Source organism: Crocodylus porosus, unplaced genomic scaffold, assembly GCF_001723895.1.
Source record: "Crocodylus porosus isolate Cpor-Errol unplaced genomic scaffold, CroPor_comp1, whole genome shotgun sequence".
In the NCBI taxonomy this organism is placed as follows: Eukaryota; Metazoa; Chordata; order Crocodylia; family Crocodylidae; genus Crocodylus; species Crocodylus porosus.
The window spans coordinates 84375687-84395349 of NW_017728886.1; the positions used below are offsets into that span (position 1 = coordinate 84375687).

The 19663-nt window shown below is 40.7% G+C and overlaps 1 protein-coding gene across 1 annotated transcript; it reads right to left on the reverse strand.

Annotated features, from left to right (window-relative positions):
- Positions 1 to 11722: 11722 nt before the first annotated feature.
- Positions 11723 to 15286, reverse strand: NEUROD6 (neuronal differentiation 6). Its single transcript, XM_019553616.1, has 2 exons — positions 14952 to 15286; positions 11723 to 13575 (listed from the first exon to the last, which is right to left on the reverse strand). Exon 2 carries the CDS (start codon positions 13552 to 13554, stop codon positions 12541 to 12543), a length of 1014 nt encoding a protein of 337 aa, XP_019409161.1. The 5' UTR covers positions 13555 to 13575; positions 14952 to 15286; the 3' UTR covers positions 11723 to 12540.
- Between the last annotated feature and the right edge of the window lie 4377 nt (positions 15287 to 19663).

Consider the following 19663-nt stretch of genomic DNA (forward strand, 5'->3'; position numbering starts at 1 on the left):
CCTTCCCCTCTCTCTCTCTCTACACACACACACACACACACGCACACACACACACACACACACACACACACACACATAAGTGTGTGTGTGTATGGAGGGTTGGTTACACTGGTTACACATATGTGTAACCCGTAATTGCAAACTAGTTGAACTACTCAACCCTATGCCTATAACTGTTTTAATCTTCAATTTGTATTAATAATATTAATATAAAATAGTTTATGCTAATGCTTAAGACATGTTTTTGGGTATGCAACACCATTGATTCAACACTAACACGGCAATAATTGGTAATATGCCAAATGAAAGTGTAAAGGACATTTAGCATACTATACATTTGCAGGAAATTTCTTCAAATCATTGTAGTATCTTAAGAGTATGACAGAATCCATGTCTACCTGTGTAGTGTATGAGTGTGATAGTTATGTAACACAAATACACATAATACAATCAAGATTTTCAAATATGACTGCTTATATGTAGGCGCTAAAGTTCATATTTAAGCACCTAATTAAATTACCTGTTGTCCAAAGGTGCTGAATAGGCCTGTGCAAATAGGGAAGTATTGAGTTTGGATTTGGATTCAGCCAATTCAGAGGAAAGTGATTTGATCTGGACATTCAGATCACTATCCTGAATTGATTTGGCCAAGTTGGCTTTGGAAGATGATGATGCTTATTCAGAAAGATTCGGTGATTTGGATCAGCTGGGAAGAGGCAAGCACAACTGGGTGGCTGCAGGTTCTCCCATGGCTCCTCTGGCTGTGCCTGCCTCTCCCCAGGTTGGGGGAGCTGCGGGAGAAGCTCCCATGGCTGCCCTGCCCTGCCCCATTCCCCACGTGGCCCCATCCTAGTACCAGCACTTTAAACAAACAAACAAACAAAGCCCAGCACTAAACAGCTTCAGGAGCAGCAACTGGGGCCTCTAGGCAGTCATGGCAGAGCCCTCCCATGCAATGTGGTGGGGGTGGGGATTGCCCATCTGCCTGTCACCTGCTCAGCAGCTGCCCCATGGCATGGGTGCAGCGCAGCTCAGTAGGGTACGATACGCTGACTGGCACCTGGGGCTGCTGGGGCTGAGTGCTGCCAGGCTCTGGCTGATGTGGAGCTGCCCCAACTCCCAGGCAGCGCCCAGCACCCTGCTGAGCTGACCTGCACCCATGCAATGTGACAGCTGCTGTGTGGGTGCCAGACTGGGGGGGGAATGATTCCCACTGCCCCCTCTCCCCCGTGCTCTGCAGGGGAGCTCTGCCATAAGTGCCCAGAGGCCCTAATTGCTGCTGCTGCAGCCAGTGAGTGTAGGGCTTTAAAAAAAAAAAAAAAGCCTCTTTTTCTGGCCTCTGGGTGCTCATGGAAGAGTCCCCCCCATGCAGTACAGGGCAGTGAGGGGCAGTGGGGATTGCTGCCCCCTCCGCTTGGCACCCATGCAGCAGCTGTTGCATTGTACAGGTGCAGTGTGGTGCAGCAGGGTGCTGTGTGCTGTCTGGGAGCTGGGGCCACTGGGGCTGAGTGCTGCTGGGCTACAGCTGACACATGGAGCTGCCCTGGCTCCCAGGCAGCATGTGGTACCCCTCCAAGCCACGCTGCACCTGCGCCATGGGGTAGCTGTCGTGTGGGTGCCAGATGGGGGGGTCAATCCCTGCTGCCTCCCAACTGCCCTGCGCTGCATGGGGGAGCTCTACCATGAGCCCCCAGAGGTCCTGGTCACTGCTGCCAGAGCTGGTGAATGCAGAGCTTTTTTTTTGTTTTTTCGTTTTTTAAGTGCTGGGAGACTGGGTCGAGTGAGGATGGGGCCGGGCAGGGCAGCCATGGGAGCTTCTTCTGTGGCTCCTTTGGCTATGCATCCCTCTGCTCCAGTGTGGGGAGCCCTGGGGACTATGCCCTGCTGCAGCTTGCCCAGCTGGCAGGCGCGGCTTGCTCCAGGTGGCAGCAGGGCATAGCCATCACTCCCAGTGCCCGCATCAGTGCTGGGAGTGGGGGCTCTGCTCTGTGGCCGCTTGCCAGTTGGTGTGGTGGGGAGGGGTGCAGTAGTGCTGGGAGCAAGGATTCAGGACCTTAACATTAGACAACTATTTCTGAAAATCTTGGCCAATTATATTTATATTTGTAGCTATACCAATGTATTAAATATCCTCCTGCTCTGAAGTTTCCTTTTATCTTATACAACTATTAAATGTATCAGTGGTTCTCAAGCTTTTTAAACTCAAGGCATGCCTCTGAAAGTGCCATCTCTTAGTTTTCAGTTGGTTTTTGACTATGAAAAAATAATAGAGCAATTTTACTGCTGCCAAGAACTCAACAGGTTTTTTGACACTGTGGAGTCCTATTTGAAATCTCTGGGTTTCTCTTGTTTTATCCTATGAACCATGTCACAGCACTTGTCTAAGTCACGAGAATATTTACATATACCATCACCCAATTCATCTTTTTATTTTTATAGTTTGTATCTGCAAACTTCCTCTCAAGGTGCTTTTCAAAAGTGGCAGCAAGTCATTTATGAAAATAAAAGCCTTCTATAAACTTCATAGATTTCATAGATTTCATAGACATTAGGGCTGCAAGGGACCTCGGGAGATCATCGAGTCCAGCCCCCTGCCCAAAGGGCAGGAAGTCAGCTGGGGTCATAGGATCTCAGAAAGATAAGCATCCAATTTACTCTTGAAGGTGTTCAATGTATGTGCTTGAACCACCTCCGCTGGCAGACTGTTCCAGACCTTGGGGGCTTGGACAGTAAAGAAATTCTTCCTTATGTCCAGCCTGAAATGGTCTTGCAGGAGTTTGTGACTGTTCGACCTCGTCATCCCTCGGGGCGCTCTGGTGAACAGACGTTCCCCCAGATCCTGGTGGTCACCCCTGATAAACTTATAGGTGGCCATCAGATCACCTAACTTAAACCAAGGATATCAAACATGGCCCGCAGAGCCACATCATCTGGCCCTTAGTGCTGACTCTGCATTGAGCCAGCCCAGGACTTTCCTCGGCATGCTGGATCTAGACTAGAGCCTGCAGCAGCTGCTCCAGCTAGTCTAGGGCATGACTTGCATGCGGTGCTTGCTCCAGCATGCATTGTGAATCCTGTACTGGGCACCTTATGCAATGCAGTCCCAGGCCGGCCAGAGTGGGAGCAGGGCTCCATGGATGCCTTGTATGATGGATCCAGCACCTACTCTGGCTAGTCTGGGACTGCTACATGCAGCATCTGCTCCAGCCAGCCCGGGACCCATTCTGCATGCAGCGTTTGCCCGGGATCGGTTGGAGGCACTGTATATGGCTCATTTCCTTATCTAGACAGAGTGGGTGCCATGTGTGGCAAGGTCCTAGACCAACTCCAGTGAATGGTGTGAGTGCTGGATCTGGCACGGGCCTCATCTGGCCTGCAGGGCCAGGCCTGCATTGTTCATCTGGCCCATGGACAGATCCCACACCACTCCTCTGGCCCATGGAGTCAGATGAGTTTGACATCCCTGACTTAAACAGATGGAGTCTGATCCAAATGCAGTTGAAGTCAGTGGAAATATTGCCACTGACTTCAGTGAGCTTTGCATCATCAGGCTGTGGTACTAATTATTTTAGAATATAATAAAAAAATAGGGAGTATTTCTTTTTATGGTTTTTTAAATATTTATTTTAGACCTTCATTTCAGTAACACTAAGTGACATTGTATGCCTACAGCCCATTTGCAAGAGAATCTGTGTAGTGACCAGGATCCTAAAATTGAAGCCATATGGTAACTTACCGTGCATATTAAATTGTGTGCAGCAGTGTTAACAGCATTTTGATTTGTGGCTGCAAGTAATAAATGAATTATATTAATTTTGTAGCTGCAAGCTAATTTCTCCAGAATTACTTTTTAATAACCAGCATCATGTTCATGGGTAAGATTTAAATACATTTAGGAACAAATCTGTGGAATTTTTTTCTTCAAAAAAGTAATGCTAGATTATCACTCTGAGACTGAATTTATGTAATAATTCTCAAAACAGTTTTAGATATTGTTCCACTTCGGGTCCAATTACTTCCATATGTTTACAAAAGCAGAAGCAGCCCTTGTGTGCAGTGTATAAGCTCAGCAAAGAAGATGTATGCTAGGTGGAATTCCTGTTTGATACCACTGCACTTACATTTCTCTGTCTGAATGAAGGGACAAGTTTGAAACTGGCTGAGGCTTTAGGGTGGCTTATCTCTACATATGTGGTGCTGAACTACAAGTCTGAACCACTGACGTGTCTCTTCCAGTCTGAGGAACTTACCATAGACCTGGCAACAGTGCAGTGCAGAGGAGGACAGTTAGCCCATGGACTTGCAGCTTTCTACTGTTGATAGCTAGTTGTCCCAGAAGTCCCGAGTAATCTTGCTTCAGCATGCCTTAGTTGCACAGGAACAGATTTAACATATTACAAGTGATTCTGGTGGCCCTCTGATTTGCTGTATGTGAAAAAAAGGTTATGTTCTAGTCTGGTACAAGATAAATGTGCAGAAGAATGACCATAGTGTAAATGCAAAGCACTTAGGCAGCTTGTATTGTTATGTTCTCATGGAGGCCAGTAGGCACAATTTAATTGAACTACTGAAGAGCTTTCTGTAGGCTTTGCCTATTGTAGGGGCCATTACTCATGGAAGAGGCACCATTGTACAGAACATGCTGACATCTGTCTGGGTACCTGAGGGTACAAAGAATTCATGAGGAGGAAGATGTGGATGTATTATATAGCAACATACCTCCTTTGGGGCATCTTTTTCAGGCTCAGCTATTGTGATGTGCTTGTTAATCCAGCATGAAAGCTTAACTATGTGGGCTGGATGACCTGCTGTGCAAAACAGCCCTATGATTGAAAGTAAGATTCAGAGGGACTAGTAGCCAGGGCACAACTGCTGTACATGCAACATCTACCTATTTTCCAGCCCACATCTTTCCCAGCACTTGTTTCAATGAAGACTGTGTCTGGGGGTTTTGTAGGTTCTTTTTGATTGTGTGGTTGCTCTGACTTCATATAACCCAAACTCTTTGCTATTGGAAGTGGTTAGCAGAGGTTCGTCCTTGGGCATTGTGCTGGTCATTCAAGCAAGCTTTTCCTTTCCCGTCTCTTGTAACTGTTCCAATTGTTCCAACCCCCCCCCCCCAATGGGTGGGGGAATGAGTGAATCCTCTTAGCCAGAATATTTTTAATGCCTCTTTATGAGGAAGAAGCAATATTTTAAAAAATAAAACAACAATGGGAAGAACACAATACTTTTTGGGAGAAGCAGAAGGCCTTAGAGACTGCCATGACTATGATAGTCATGATAGGTTAGAATTCCCTTGCTGTCAACTTTCACACTGGGCATCTTGGGGACTGGTGACTATGTCTATGCACAAGGGAGAATCTGTATCTTTGAAAACTCCTCCAACTTCCTTTCTATCCTACTCCATCTTTCTTCAGGTATCCAAATGAGAGAAAGGGCATTTGTTTAGTCATATGATTTTCTGACTTTTTGGTTGGGCCCTCCCAACTACATAGGATTTGTTTCAAGGTGGGAGTGTGAAGGTGAATCAGTTTGATTCAGTTGCAGGGCTTTTTTTCTGTTGTGGGAACCAGAGAGTTTTCGTGTTTGTGTCTAAAATAGAGGCATTGCCAAGACTTGAAGACCAAGGGCATCTAATAAAGGGCCTTTAACAAAGAGTGAAGTTCAGGTTTCCTTTGCAAAATCACAGTGAAGGGACAACACAGGCAACAGAGCTGGAATCCTCTGTCAAACTCTGGAAACTGAAGTTGGATTCCTGCACAGACAGAGACTGAAAGACACACAGATCCTACCACTGTTACCTCAGTGTAGAACTGAGTAACTTTTCTGTCCTGCTGCATCTCACTTCATAGGCACTGTACCCTTGTATCCCCTAGTCTTCACCAGGCTCATTCCCACACTTTTTCTAAGGACTTCAAGAAAGATAATAACATAGTCTATCTATTTTCCTGTCTTCTATCTAGCAGAAATGTCATTTCAGCTGCGTTTAAGCAGTAGGCTGCTGCTCAAGTAGCTATAAATAAATAACTTCCTCAGTCAGGTAATGTTTACTTTCCCATCTATATCATATTTTCACTGACAGCAGTAGTAAAATACCTATTCCACAGGAACAGTCTTTAGTTTCTTCCACCCATGGCTTTCAAGAGATACTAAATCAGTAGTCTGGACCTCATCTTGCACTGATTTTTACCCTTTGTTTTGAAAAGGTGGTATTTACATACATTCAAGTTTAATTTTTTTTTAAATTTGTTTAGTTGAAAGATACCACAAACTTAAAGTTTTTGCCATACAGTTAGACTGGCCATGGCTTCATCTTAGAGGATGCTAGCTGACATACTTATAAGATCTAACTCAGAAAAAATATTTGCCTGGCATCTGCTCCACAAATAATTAAATACATAAAAATCAGGAGGCTCTTGTAGTTTGGTGAGTTTGCATGTCCTTTAGAAAAGACAAATGTATAACCAGGTCTGTTGTTATTGATTCTGAGCAGTAATGGCTTTTAAAACTTTCCCAAATAGCCCCTGTTGTATCACTGCAACAATGATAATGGTCTTGCTTTCATACAAATGGCATCTTAATTTACAGTGCAGGTAATGCTGTTACACAAATAAATTAAGAAATAATAGCAAAAAGAGAGCTCGCCTGGAGGCTGGTTTATATTATGAGGTGTGCCACAGTTGAGTTGGCAGAGCTATATTGGCAGAACCCCCTGGTGGAGACACAGTGTAGGCAGCAGAGGGTGCTTCTGCACATGATATTACTACACAGTTTATTCCAGAGTTTATTGCTCCTGGGTTCAACATTTACACACGTGCCCAGGACTGCAGCACATTGAGCAAGGGCAGAGCAGCGCCAGCTGGCAGGGGGCCCTGGGGTCAGCTCCACCCGGGCTTAACACGCTATGGAGGCACTGGCTGTGGGGCAGCCAGCAGACAGCCCCTGCGCTGTAGCACCCTTGTGCCCCAGCCAGCCCTGGTCACTGTCTACACGTGCATCGTGGCCACTAAATAATTCTGCCATAGGATAGTACTTGTTCTGGACAGTACTATCCTACAGAGGAGTGAATTAGTTTACTGTGGGCTAATAGTGCTGCCTTTGTAGACAGTGATGCTTTACTGTGGAGCTAATTAGTCAACTCTGCAGTAAACCACGTGTGTAGATACACCCAGAGGGGCTTTTTTGCAGACTTTGTTTCCCAACCTCCCCAAATGACAGAAGCTCTGACAACTGAAGCCATTTTCTGCAGGCTTAGCTGCATCCAACTGGTAGCTCTTGACAGCAGTGGTAAGTCTCCTAGTGGTTGTGATTTTTGTCACAACCCAATCCGCAGGCCATTTAGCTATGTTGGGAAAGCCATAGTGTTAGACCAAGTCTAAAAAGAACAGCCCAAAGGTAAAACGAGCTTTGGGAGAAAAAAATTGAACCAGGCTGTTACAAACTATTTTGGATGAAGCTAAACTGCAGCCACTTTTAATCCCATATAGCATAAGTGGTTGTTTGGGGTGTCCTTTTCGCTCATTCTTGGCATAAATAACCCATTAATTCTGCAGAGGCCATTTTGTTGACAAATTTGGCTTCCCCATTCCCTCCAGGTTATTGTTTCAAGAGGATTTGGAGGAAAATAAGATAACTCTTCTTGTTGGCATGGAACAAAAATATTTTGAGAGAAGGCTTGCTACATTGTATGTGAAGTAGGGAGAACTCAGAACTTGAATCTCACATCTTAAACCCCTTGTTATATAGTTAGCTTTGAATAAGTAAGACATGACCTGCCCTTGAGATTCAATGGCACTGTGCCAGCTGCCCTCCAGGCAGATCTGTTTCTCTCCAGAGCAAAATCTCAAACTGTCTCTATGATTCAGTTCTGAGTCAGATTCAGAATAATGCTTTCTGGTCCTGAGGTAGCTAAAATGTCATGAGAACTGATGTTTTCACAAAATCTCACCTCAGAGTAGCAGACATCTAAAAACTGGTTTCTTATCCCATTTTGTCCTGGAATTTTGTTGCACTATCTATCATGTAAGATTTTGGTACTGTCATTTCAAAACTGATTTGACATTGACTATGGACCATAAAAGCAAATCAGGAGGCTAAACATTCAAAATTCCTGATCCATAATCTGAAACCTAAATCCACATGGCTAGCTTCAAATTTGGTTATTTTCCTGAGGAAGGATTCTGCCATATGTTTCAGTGGAATCGCATATATCTTTTTTTTTTTTTTTTGGCATTTCATTAAACTTGCTGTCATATGAGTGCTCTAAAGGCAAAGAGAATAAGAGAAGCGTATAGTGGGTAGAAATAGGAGAGGAAATCCATTGGAAAAATTTCTGCTGTTGCTATTATGTGCGCACGATCTTTATATATGTTGGGGGTCTTTTTTATTTCCCACATAAAATGCAAAGAATTCAGACTGAAAGATGGCACTACAAGGTAGTTTCCTAAAATGTGTGTAGGGGGAGAAGTGTGCAAAGTGGGTATAAACCTCAGCTAGATTCTGACACACCCTCCCAGTCTCCCAAAAGAGTGCAGGGATCCGTAAGAGACATCAGGATAAATGATCTGGAGAGCACAGGACATGCTGGATCAGAAACGTGGTCCATCCAGTCTAGTATCCCGACTGTAACAGTGTCCACCACCAGCTGTTTCTGGGGAAAGGGTAAGAACACTGTAGTAGACAGGTATGTGGCTAATTTGAAATAGTTTAAGCCATGGAGAATGAAGTTTGCTGTCTTGTCCAAATGTTTAGTTAGTGCTAATTATTAACACTCTGATATTCTTGTTATCCAAATAAATGCCCAAGCCCCTTAGCAGTCTTGCTAAATTCTTTGCCTTGGTGATATATCATGACAATGAGTTCTATCAGCTAATTTCACATTGCATGAAAAAGTATTTCCTATATCTGTTTTCAAGTTTTTATCTTCTAATTGGATTGAGTTCCTCTACATTGTTGTGTTATGGGACAGGAAGAATAGAAATGTCTCATTTGCCTTCCTTATATGCCAGTCATACAATATATTGTCTTGAACAAAATGGTTGCAGTTAAGAGGAGAACAAGGTACGGCTTCCTGCTTCTTTCAGCATTGTTCACAAGTTAAAAACTCTCCTATCGACTTTTGCCTTGTGGCCCTTGCTGTTACAAATTGTACCTCGCAAGCTTATGCACCTTTAAGGGAATTCTTTGGTCTTCACTGGAGGCCCTTAAATTGACTGGACATTCTTGACATGTGTTTTACAAATGCACACCAAAAGGAATAGAAGTTGCATTTAAGTATTTAGAATATGTATTTTTCTGTGACTTGTCTGGTGCAGGGCATAGGATTTCATGACTGAAAGCAAAGGAAATCCTTATTCAACGTCTCTAAATGTTCCAAAACTTCCCTGCCAAAGAACATGTGTTTCTGCACCTTTTGATTTTTTTTATATGGCTTGTTTGATCATTCTACTCTGGGCTAGCTTTATGATCAGCAATGTCACGAGCAAGACTGGCATCTTCTCTGAGCTACCAGAGGGGGATTATCTGTGAATTGCCTCCCTATGTGGTCCTACTCCTTGGAGCTGGGTGAGAAAGACCTGGATTGGCTGGGATTTTTTTCTTTGCATCCTCCTAGTTTTGCAGCCAGAGGGGAGACTGGAACCGGCTCATAAGTTGCTGATTTAATATAGAAGCACATAGCCAGATACCACCTCCCCCATATTACTGGGCTTGAACGGTTCACTTGTGCCCAGGGTTGGTCTTGCATTTGCTGAATGCATTGTGGCAGGCTTTTACTTCCCTCTGTTTTCAAGCTTTTGTATCTTTTATGTAGCTTCCCCCCACAACTCATATGTATGTGTGCATGTGTGGGTGCATGGATGCATGCATGTGTGTGCATGCACGTGCGCTCATGCACACACACACACACACACACACACACACACACACACACTTCTTAGGTGGTTGATCCTATTGTAGAAAGTGCACTTTGCAATGTTCCACTTTTGTCTTGCTGCTAAAAAAGCCTAGCATTCAAAAATCTAAATGCATGAGGCAGCCTCCTAGAGAACCACTCCATACAAGGGTCATTTGTTCCTGGATCCTCCTGTTAGTGGTGCATTGTGCTCTGTGGGTATTTTCTCCTTGCTTTTTCCCTGATTTCAGGCTCAGGACAATGCCCAGATAGTGTGCCAGTGGCTACATGTTTCTGTCCTTTGCATTCAGCTTTTTCGCTCATACAACCGTCTGTCACCTCTTTCTCCCTCATGTGGCCTTCTGTCATCTGCTTGTATTTTAAGTGCTGGATCTGCGTAGACAGAAGCAGATACCAGGAAAAGGGCTGTTTCTCTCTCCTCTCTCTCTCCTGTTCCATGGATCTCTACCCAATTCAGTTCAGATAACTTAGAGATGATTCTGAGATGATCATTATTATCATTATTTATTTTTTAATGACCATTTCCAGCTCTTTTCAGTATAAAAACCTGCTCTCCGCTGCTTTGACATGCCTTGTTGCTGGTCAGAAATTTAAAAGACCCAGGCCAAAACTGTGGAATCAACAGCCCCAAGTTTTGGTGGAGTTTGGACTAAGGTCTCTATTTTTATAATGAAAGACAGCTGTGTCTACAATGAAATATTCCACAGTAAAGCCAGGATCCAAAACACCCTCCAGTGTCCGATTTTCACTATTAGGATCTAAATCCAATATTGTATCTTGGACCTATCTTTAAGCAAAGGAAAAGGCAAGTGTCATTTATAAGAAAAGGGTCTCCACAAGTTATTGCACTGAAGAAATAAATACCAGCCACCAGTAATGCATGTTAACAATTAGAGCTACCTGTGAAATTGGGTATGAGGCTGCAGTGTAGCTGGCAAGAATTATCAGCCTGCTCTATACTTGTGGGAGAGTCTGAAGTTCATCAGTCATTTACAAAACATCATCCAGCCCTGTGGTCCAGTTTCTGGTTATTACCAAGTAACTTATATGTGGAGCTTGTTTTTGATATGATTATTTTTATTTTTAAAATTGATAACTTGGTATATTGTGCCCTGTAACTTTTTCAGGATCAATATACCATATAGAATGCTTGCCAGTACAGTTGATACTTAACATCTCAAAAACTGTGTGCCTCAACTACATGCAAAAACGGCACAGTTTTAATTTCAATCACTTTCCATGCCAATTTAATTAACCTGTTGCCATCCCCTGTATGTTCCCTTTTATTCCATCTTAAGAGCTGCACATTTAAATCAAGCTTAAAGCTATTCCTGATGTTCTTAAGACAAACTGAGATAAACCTAGCTTAGATGGAAATAAAAGTCCATGAAGCCTGTTAGCACGGATTTAGCAAAACTCAATCAGTTTTAAATCATGCTGGTAATTTAAATCTATGCTTGTAGTTTAAATCAGTTCAACTTTCTCACTTACAGCTACCAGTGATGTCCATCAGTCTGCAGTTTACATGCCCTTCCCTAGCCCCTATCCTTCGTAAGTCCACTCCACTCCACTCCAAAGCTATTCCCTAATCATAGCTGGGAAAATCTAGAGCGCTTCATGCGTGCTGGTAATATATGCATTTGAATGTGATATAAAGTAAACTCTTAAAATTACTCATGGTTTCAAAATCCAAATGCAAGCATTAGGAGTGTGCCGGAAATAATGCTGTGGAAGAAAAACAAAAGGCAGCTGTGAACTAGGAAATAAATATCAGGCAAAAGGCAGTATCACAGCTAAGAGATATACTTTAAAAGTGGAAACATCTCTGTTTAATTGCATTTAAAATATGTAGTGCGAAACCACAGTTATACATTGTTATAACAAACCTTTACATCTGAAATCAGAATAATACAAAAAGGTGCTGATACTGTTGTATGATTAGGTTTAGAGTAACTGATGTGAAATTTTGACAACATTGTCTAACATTATTTAGCCCCTGTCAGCAAACAGTCAGTGGTGATCACCCTTTTTTTAATCTTACAGGCCTCCCATCCTCCAACATTTTTTTTATTTTTGCATAGCTTTAAATATTGCTGTCCCCCAACCCCTACACTCACAAGCCCATCTCAATTCAGGGATAGATTTTTAAAATTCTTCAGAATTTTTAAAATCCATTTCTTAAATACATAATATATAATTTCTACTCATTATAAATACATTATTTTTATTCATCTGAATGTAATAACATGCATTTGTATAATTACAAATTGTACAATCAAAATAGACATTGACTTTATACAGTGTGTATGCCTTTATTTCAATTATATTGTTTAGACACACTGTTCAACAAATCAAGCGAATAGGGAGAAAAAGGCAGGGGGTGGGGGAAATTCTCTGGTAAGAAACAGAATCTCACAGTGTTTACAGACAAAAAAAAAAAGGAAAAATACTTATAGGAAAAAAGATTTATTATTACATAGAAAATTCCCACAATAGTTGAAACACACTTTAGAAACTAGTAAACACGCTAAATAGAGTTGTGCCAATTACGTAGTGCACAAGCATCTGCTTTATCTTAATTAGATGGGGAGGTGAATGACCACTGTTTATTTTCATTTTCCTCATTAATTATGAAAAACTGCATTTAATTCATCTTGCATGGTGAGAGACTGGCTGCGCAGATGTAAGTCGTAAGGGAAGTGGCTCTCTGTAGGCAACCTGAACATGGAGCTCTGCCCAAGGGGACCCCTGGGTGGCACTGCACAGTAATGCATGCCATAATTGTAATTTTTGCCATAGTCCAAGCCTTCTTCTTGCTTCAGGGAAAATATCCCATTATAGTTAATTGGGGGAGGACTTAAGGGACCTTCAAACTGTGGGCTGGCACACTCAGGGGAAGTGCTTTCATAGAAGGACTCATAAGCACTGCAGTAATTGTAGGGTTTCATAGACTTGGAGTTGTCCAGAGTTCCATGCCCTGGGGGAGTGCTGAGCTCAGGGCTGTGGTAGGGAGGATAGAAGCTGGAATATGGTGACCTTGTGTGATGGGCAGTTTCACCAGTTTGACCCATCAAGAAACTTCTAGCATTCAGCTGCAGGCACCCCGCCACCAAGTTTGTAGTTGGCTGGGACAGACCTTTGCACAGGTTTTGGACGAACGTGAGTAAGTCAGGTCTCTTGCCAATTCGCAGGATTTCAGAAAGAGCCCAAATATAGTTTTTGGCTAATCTCAATGTTTCTATTTTAGACAGTTTTTGTGTCTTGGAATAACAAGGGACCACTTTCCTTAAATTGTCCAGAGCATCATTAAGGCCATGCATCCTGTTCCTTTCTCTAGCATTGGCTTCTTGTCGCCTGAATTTGATCCTCTCCATTCTTATCTTGCTTGTCTTTTTTTTCCTAAGGCCCCTCCTTCTAGGTAAACCATTCTCATCCTCCTCCTCTCTGTCTTCTTCCTCCTCTTCTTTTTCTGTATCTTCGCCAGCGGCCCTTTTGATATTCTTTCCTCGGAGTACAATCTGCTTTGAAAAGCTTTCTGGATTTTTAATTTGCTTTTGGTCCTCACTTTCTCTGGAAAACTTTCTGCACATCTGGGATTCTGGCATTACAACAGACTCATCAAACGGTAGTGTTAACATGGTTCTATAATCTTACGTTACCTGAAAGAATGCCAGCACAATGCTTAAATGTTTCCATTTGTAAAGTTTAAATACTTACATACACATTATCTCATACCTTTTACTTGTACATATACATGGTGTGCATAAATATATGAACACAACTACAAATGTACGTATATGTAATAGACAAAACACAATTTTCTAATAAATATATTTATCAATTGCAAACGCTTTTATATCCACATATTTTAAAGAGCATTTAGCTGTCTGGTGTTATAAAAACATTGAAACATGCAATATGTCACCACTATGTAAGTAAATGTTTTACCAGTAGATTAAACTTATAAAATAATTTAAAGGATATACTTAATTCTCTATCCATAGATCTTATTTTAAACAAGGTTTAGATTTCCCTTCCTCAACATAGTGGAATTTAAGGAAATGCAAAAACATGATAAAGCAATGCAGAAATGCCATTAATTCACATTCCCTTGGGTAAAAAAAACCAAGAAGAGCAAGACCACTCTTACAAAGGAAAAGTGACATGTCTCTGTTAACTGAAAGATAAATACAGTTTTAAAAAAATCACCTTCTGAGTTTTATTTCAAAGTTTGTTCACATGTATCTTTCATGAATCAACATATTTCGGTTCAGTGAGTTAGTATGGGTTAGAAAAGAATTTTAATGGGAGAAAAGATATACGAATCATGTAGTAACTTAATTAAAAATGAAGTGAGGATTTCTAATGATCAGTATGAAAATGTGTGACACAGTATTTATTTCATATTAGAAAAAAAAGCAGGACTGAGCTAACCGTATTCATATTAGAGTTGGTAACAAAATCTTTGTATTTTATTTTTAAAGATTCTAAAACAAGATTACAATTTTTCCTTTCTTAAAAAAAAATAAAATCAATTAGGTGGGGGGGAACCCCCCTACACGCTATAAACAGTGTTTATGTTCTTCAAGGCTCAGACGTCTCCCTCCAGCTAATATCTGACAGGAATGGTCTGTGGATTCTGACTGCAATTGTGCACGTGTGTTCAGAATCCAGAATGAAATTGGAAAATAATTTGTTTTTCAAATTATTTATTTTGTTTCGGATTTCAGTTTTGCAACAGCAAACACTTGGATCCACAGTTCTCCAAGAGACAAGCACAAATAATGCAGGGACTTTTAACAGAACAAAACTAAACAAAAACCCAAATAAAAGATTAACTCTCTTTGTATTGTCTATATACTTGCAATATTACATAATACCAATGAAAGTATGCAATTGCATCATTAGAATGAAATGTTAGGAGAAGTTATTAGGTAGTAAACAGCAGACATAAAACACAAGACAATGATACTGTATCTTTAAACACTTGCATGCACACCCAGCACCAACTGAAACATATCTTTATTTATATTACCTTAGCTTTTTATTTCATTCAACAATCAGTTTTCATTTTTTGCCTTCCAAATCTTTTCAGTCTGAATGTCGCATCGTCTCCTGGAGTCTAGATCTGTGTATATCTGCACTATCTCATTGATCTCTAAAAAGTGACATTGATGCCAACTGCCAGAGCTGGTACCCATGCCATCTGCTAGTGACGTCACAAGGCAGAGAAAACCATGTGATCCTTTCTCCTGGGACCTACATTCTGCACTGATCATCTGGCATCCCTGTAAGTGGGTACCAGCATTCATGTATCAACACAGAAGGTTAGAGTGATAGAGAGAAAAAAATCTGCACCAGCATTTTACATACAGTAGGTACATTTCTACTGGAGCTGCTTCTGTTTAGCAGTCAGTCTATACTGTCAGACATGCCAACGTTCAGTTTTATCCCTACCTGCAGGTACAACTGCTCCGTAGTTGTTAATATTGCAGTCTTTATTTAAAGTGTTGTGTTGCATTGAACAGGGTCCCAATCTGTGCATCTGGGTGCCCAGAAAAAAAGCCGTGAAAGGAAACAAGAAATCAGAAAGTAATGCAGGCACTAGGGCACACCTACACAGGGTTAGCTTTATGTGTAAGAGGGCATAATACTTGGGTGATACTTTCGTGAGCAATCTTTGTGTGTGCATGTGCATGTGTTTAAAGGGTTGTGTGCTATTCCAGATCTCAAAATAATAGAAGAAAGCATCCTGCTGGGGTCTATAGAGGCAAAACTCAAATTCTTTTCCTCAGTGACTTTTTGTAATATCCCTGGAAAAAAAAAGAAAAGACATTAGATGAAAACTAGAAGTGCATCATGAAAGGCTTCAAGAATATAAACATGTTCTGACATTAGAAATGAATGCTTTGCAAGATAGATGTATACACTCACTTTTCACCTATTGCTTCCTGTGCACCCCTTAATAACTTGTGAGAATCGGAAACATTTCCTCTTACTTTTCTTTCTAGGTGTCTTGCCTTCTCTTAAACCTTTTCCATAAAAATTAAAAGGTCTTTTCTGTTTTAAAAATGTAGCTGAAATTTGAAATATTTAGCTGCATATCTATTTTCCAACTGCTTCTTTTTCTTCTCCTTTCTTCATTCTGTTTTTCTAGTCTCATTTTCTCTTCCCCGGTCAGCTGTCTCTCTTGCACTATCTGTTCTTTCTGCCTTAACCCTTTTGTCTCTCTCATCAACAAGACAAGAAACTGTTAAATGAAGCTGACAAAGCCTTTCAGCTAAGCCTTGCTTTGGAGCCTGTGGTAAACTCCACCTTGTGCTTTTTTATTTTATTTAGGAGTGATATGTCAGACGCAGCAATATATTAGCAATAGTTAAAGTGAGAATGCACTTTCTAGGGTAGAAAAATATTTAAAGTTTTCTTTTACTATTGTCACGTATTGTAGCTTTTTAGTGACTCCGTAATCTCTGTTTTAAAAAGTGAGATTGAATACGGTTTTAGTATTAAAGTAATCCCTGGCAGAGCTGCTATTGTTATGGGTCTTTGTCAGCATTTCCATTATAAATCCTGTTTTTGAAGGGTTTATAACTCATCTGCTTTAATTCACATCGGGCCCAAGCTTGGCATTAATATTCTCGTCCCCAATCCAATTATTTTTTTCTCAAAGTTTTGTTTAAATCTGGGTTGGGCTTTTTTTTTGTAGAGGAGGAGGCAGCAAAATTGCATGTGAGTGTGCACATGTGTGTGCATGTGGGCAGGTGTGTGTCTAGGTGCACATGAACTTTAGACACTTTAGCTCAATTAACACACAACCTTTATTTTCTTATTGCAGTGAGAAGCTGAAGGTCATTAGTACTTTATCTAGGTTGGGCCTATTTTTAAACATAAATGTTTTTGAAGTGGCCAAGATTTTAAAAGTTAAGAGGCTAATGTTAGAGAGAGCAAGTTCTGCACTATTTATTACATTTATTTCGTTCTATATGGAATAGTATAAGCCGTATAATAGAACAAAGGTTAAAACCCCGTTACTCTTCATAGGAATTTATGTATTAAGTTTTATATTATGAAAGGTCCAAAGGGTTGTCAACCTTTTTACAGACTTTGCATATTCAGATTATTACACAATGCACACTATTCAAAATGCGTGAAGTTCTGATCACCTGAACACTGTTTCAGTGCATACTAAAAATCCTAAGGAAAGATTGAAATGAAATTTGTGTCAGTGGAAGAACTGTAAAGTTTTCAATCATATCCTCCAAAATACACATTATCTAAAATACAAATACTTTGTCTCTCTATTTCTGTTCAGCTATTTAGAAAACACTTAAAATGTTATTGTAAAATATAATTTTGGTGTATTTTATATTATTACTGAAATAAAATAAATTGGTGTGTGTGGAAGGATTTCCTCTAAAGCAGTTGCATTATATTTTGCAGACTCTTAATCCATCATTTGACCTTTTTAGTATTTTCTAGTAAATTGCTGAGAAACAAAATAGCTGAGATATCCAGGTTTAAAAAGCATCTACTATGCATGCATAATAACTTTTCATAAGGATTTTTACTATACATTTTGTATTGTGGTTCCATGATATGCAAATGTGTCTTGCTGTTAATATGCATTCACAGCATACCCCATAACTGCTGCTTTCCTGTCTACTGTGAATGCATGTTAAGAATAAGATACAAAACATAGTTAAATGGAATGAATATGCAGCACATACATATTGCAGAATACACACCGCAGAACTGTTCATATGCACAGATTGTAAAGGTTCAAACCACAATAGTGAAGGTATTTCAGAGGACATATTATTATAATATATTAAACTCAGTTAAACATTAAGAGATGCATTGAAATGATATTGAGTTCAAAGGATTTCTAAACTTGCATCAAGGGCCTGATCCAAAGCCTATTGAAGTCAATGGGAGTCCTTCCACTAACTTCAATAGGCTTTAATCAGATCTCAAGGGAACACCTCTGTCTCTCTCTCTCTTTTTTTATGATGATCTCCTAGTTATCCCTCTCCTATCTCCCCCACTTCCCAGTGACATTAAAACAACATCCAAATAATGGAAAGTCTTGCAATTCTTACTGAGGACTAGATTCTGGTACTCTGGCTCACATGGTACTGTACTGCATGAGAGGTACCACTGATGTTGGTGGGACACTTGGGCAGGAAAGAAGTACTTAATGGGAATAAGAGTGGCAGAACCCAGCCATCCATTTTTTAGTCACAGTTTAATCAGTCCTGACTGATCCTGCCACCAAAGTCACTAGAGCCAGAACTTCTCTCCCCTGCTTGCCCACAACATCTATGTAAAGGACCAAGGGATATCTTCATGTAAGTGTCCCACCACATTCCACTGGGTGTAAAGATTTTCGTCCCTCTCTTGTTGGGGATCCAAAAACCCGTGCCAGGCCAGAGCTATCTCTACCTCTATGTTCCCATACCTACTCATTTCCCATCTGCCAGAAAAGATCATAGAACCCTGAATTATTTTCTCAGGCATCACTTTGAAGGTGTCCAAGTCCCTCTGGGATGGGATGGTTTCCACGAGGAGAGTCTCTTCCATTCACAGATCTCAGGAAAGTGATTCTTGTCTCAGTAAAATATTACCAAGAGCCTCAACATTTGCTTTGGTGTTAAAAAAATTTCTATAAGATCAAGAGAATTTAGTCCAATCTGAAATAATATCTTAAATCCATTTTGAATTAAGGGCTCTTGCCATGGTTGTTGGAGACTTTATAAATTGCTTTTGTAATATCTTAGATCTGTAGAATATAAGGATGGCATACTTTTGTCCTAATTCTTTGTGGTTTGGATTGACTCTTAGGGATAAATTTGGAAGTGTTGCATAGGAGCTGACTATACAGCTTTATTGGGCGTCACATGGCTGAAACATAACACTGTGCTTTGAAGGTGGACACTAGTTAACTATATGATTAACCAAAATATATTCAGACTACAACCTTTGTCTAAGATCGCTAAAACGTAAATAAAATGGGCCTGATTTGGCTCTCATCTATGTATGGTATAATTCTGTTGACCTTGAGTTATTTCTAATTTCCTCAAGTGGTAAATAAGTTGTGGAAGAATCAGGTCAAATATGTTAAGCAGAGTAGAAGCCAATGGCGTAACTGGGGAGGGTGATAGGGGCAACCACCCTGGGCATCAACTTGGCAAGGGTGGGGGGTTGCAAAAAAAAAGGAAGCTGCTGTTGGTAGCTTCACATTCACAATTGCAAACTGAAATTCATCATTTCCCTTTGTCCTAGGAGCCTAGTCATGTCCCTACAGTGCTGGTAGAAACAACTTATTTTCGGAATAAAACCCCAATTATATATTATTTCCACGAGGGGTTATGCTTTAAAAAGTGATGGCACCATATGGCTCACTGATTTTGGTCAGATTATGTCCCTTGTCCAGGTGTAGACCAATAATCCTGTGTTTGGTTGAGGACAGTACAAAATGTTTTAGAGCAACATAGAATTTTCCTTAATTTGCTGGTTTAAGCTATCCCTTTCCCCCTGGGATTTCAAAGAATCAGGCAGTAACTGTCATGTGGTAATGCCATTATTTTTTAAACTGTAGGGGGTTAATATCATTACTCATGCCTTGTCGTGTAAGACAGCCCTATGGTACAGCTGGGATTTTAGTTTTTTTTCATTCATACTCTGTGCCTGGAATTGTTGCATGTCTGATGGATTTTGTTACTAAAAATGGCTGATACACTTAAACTA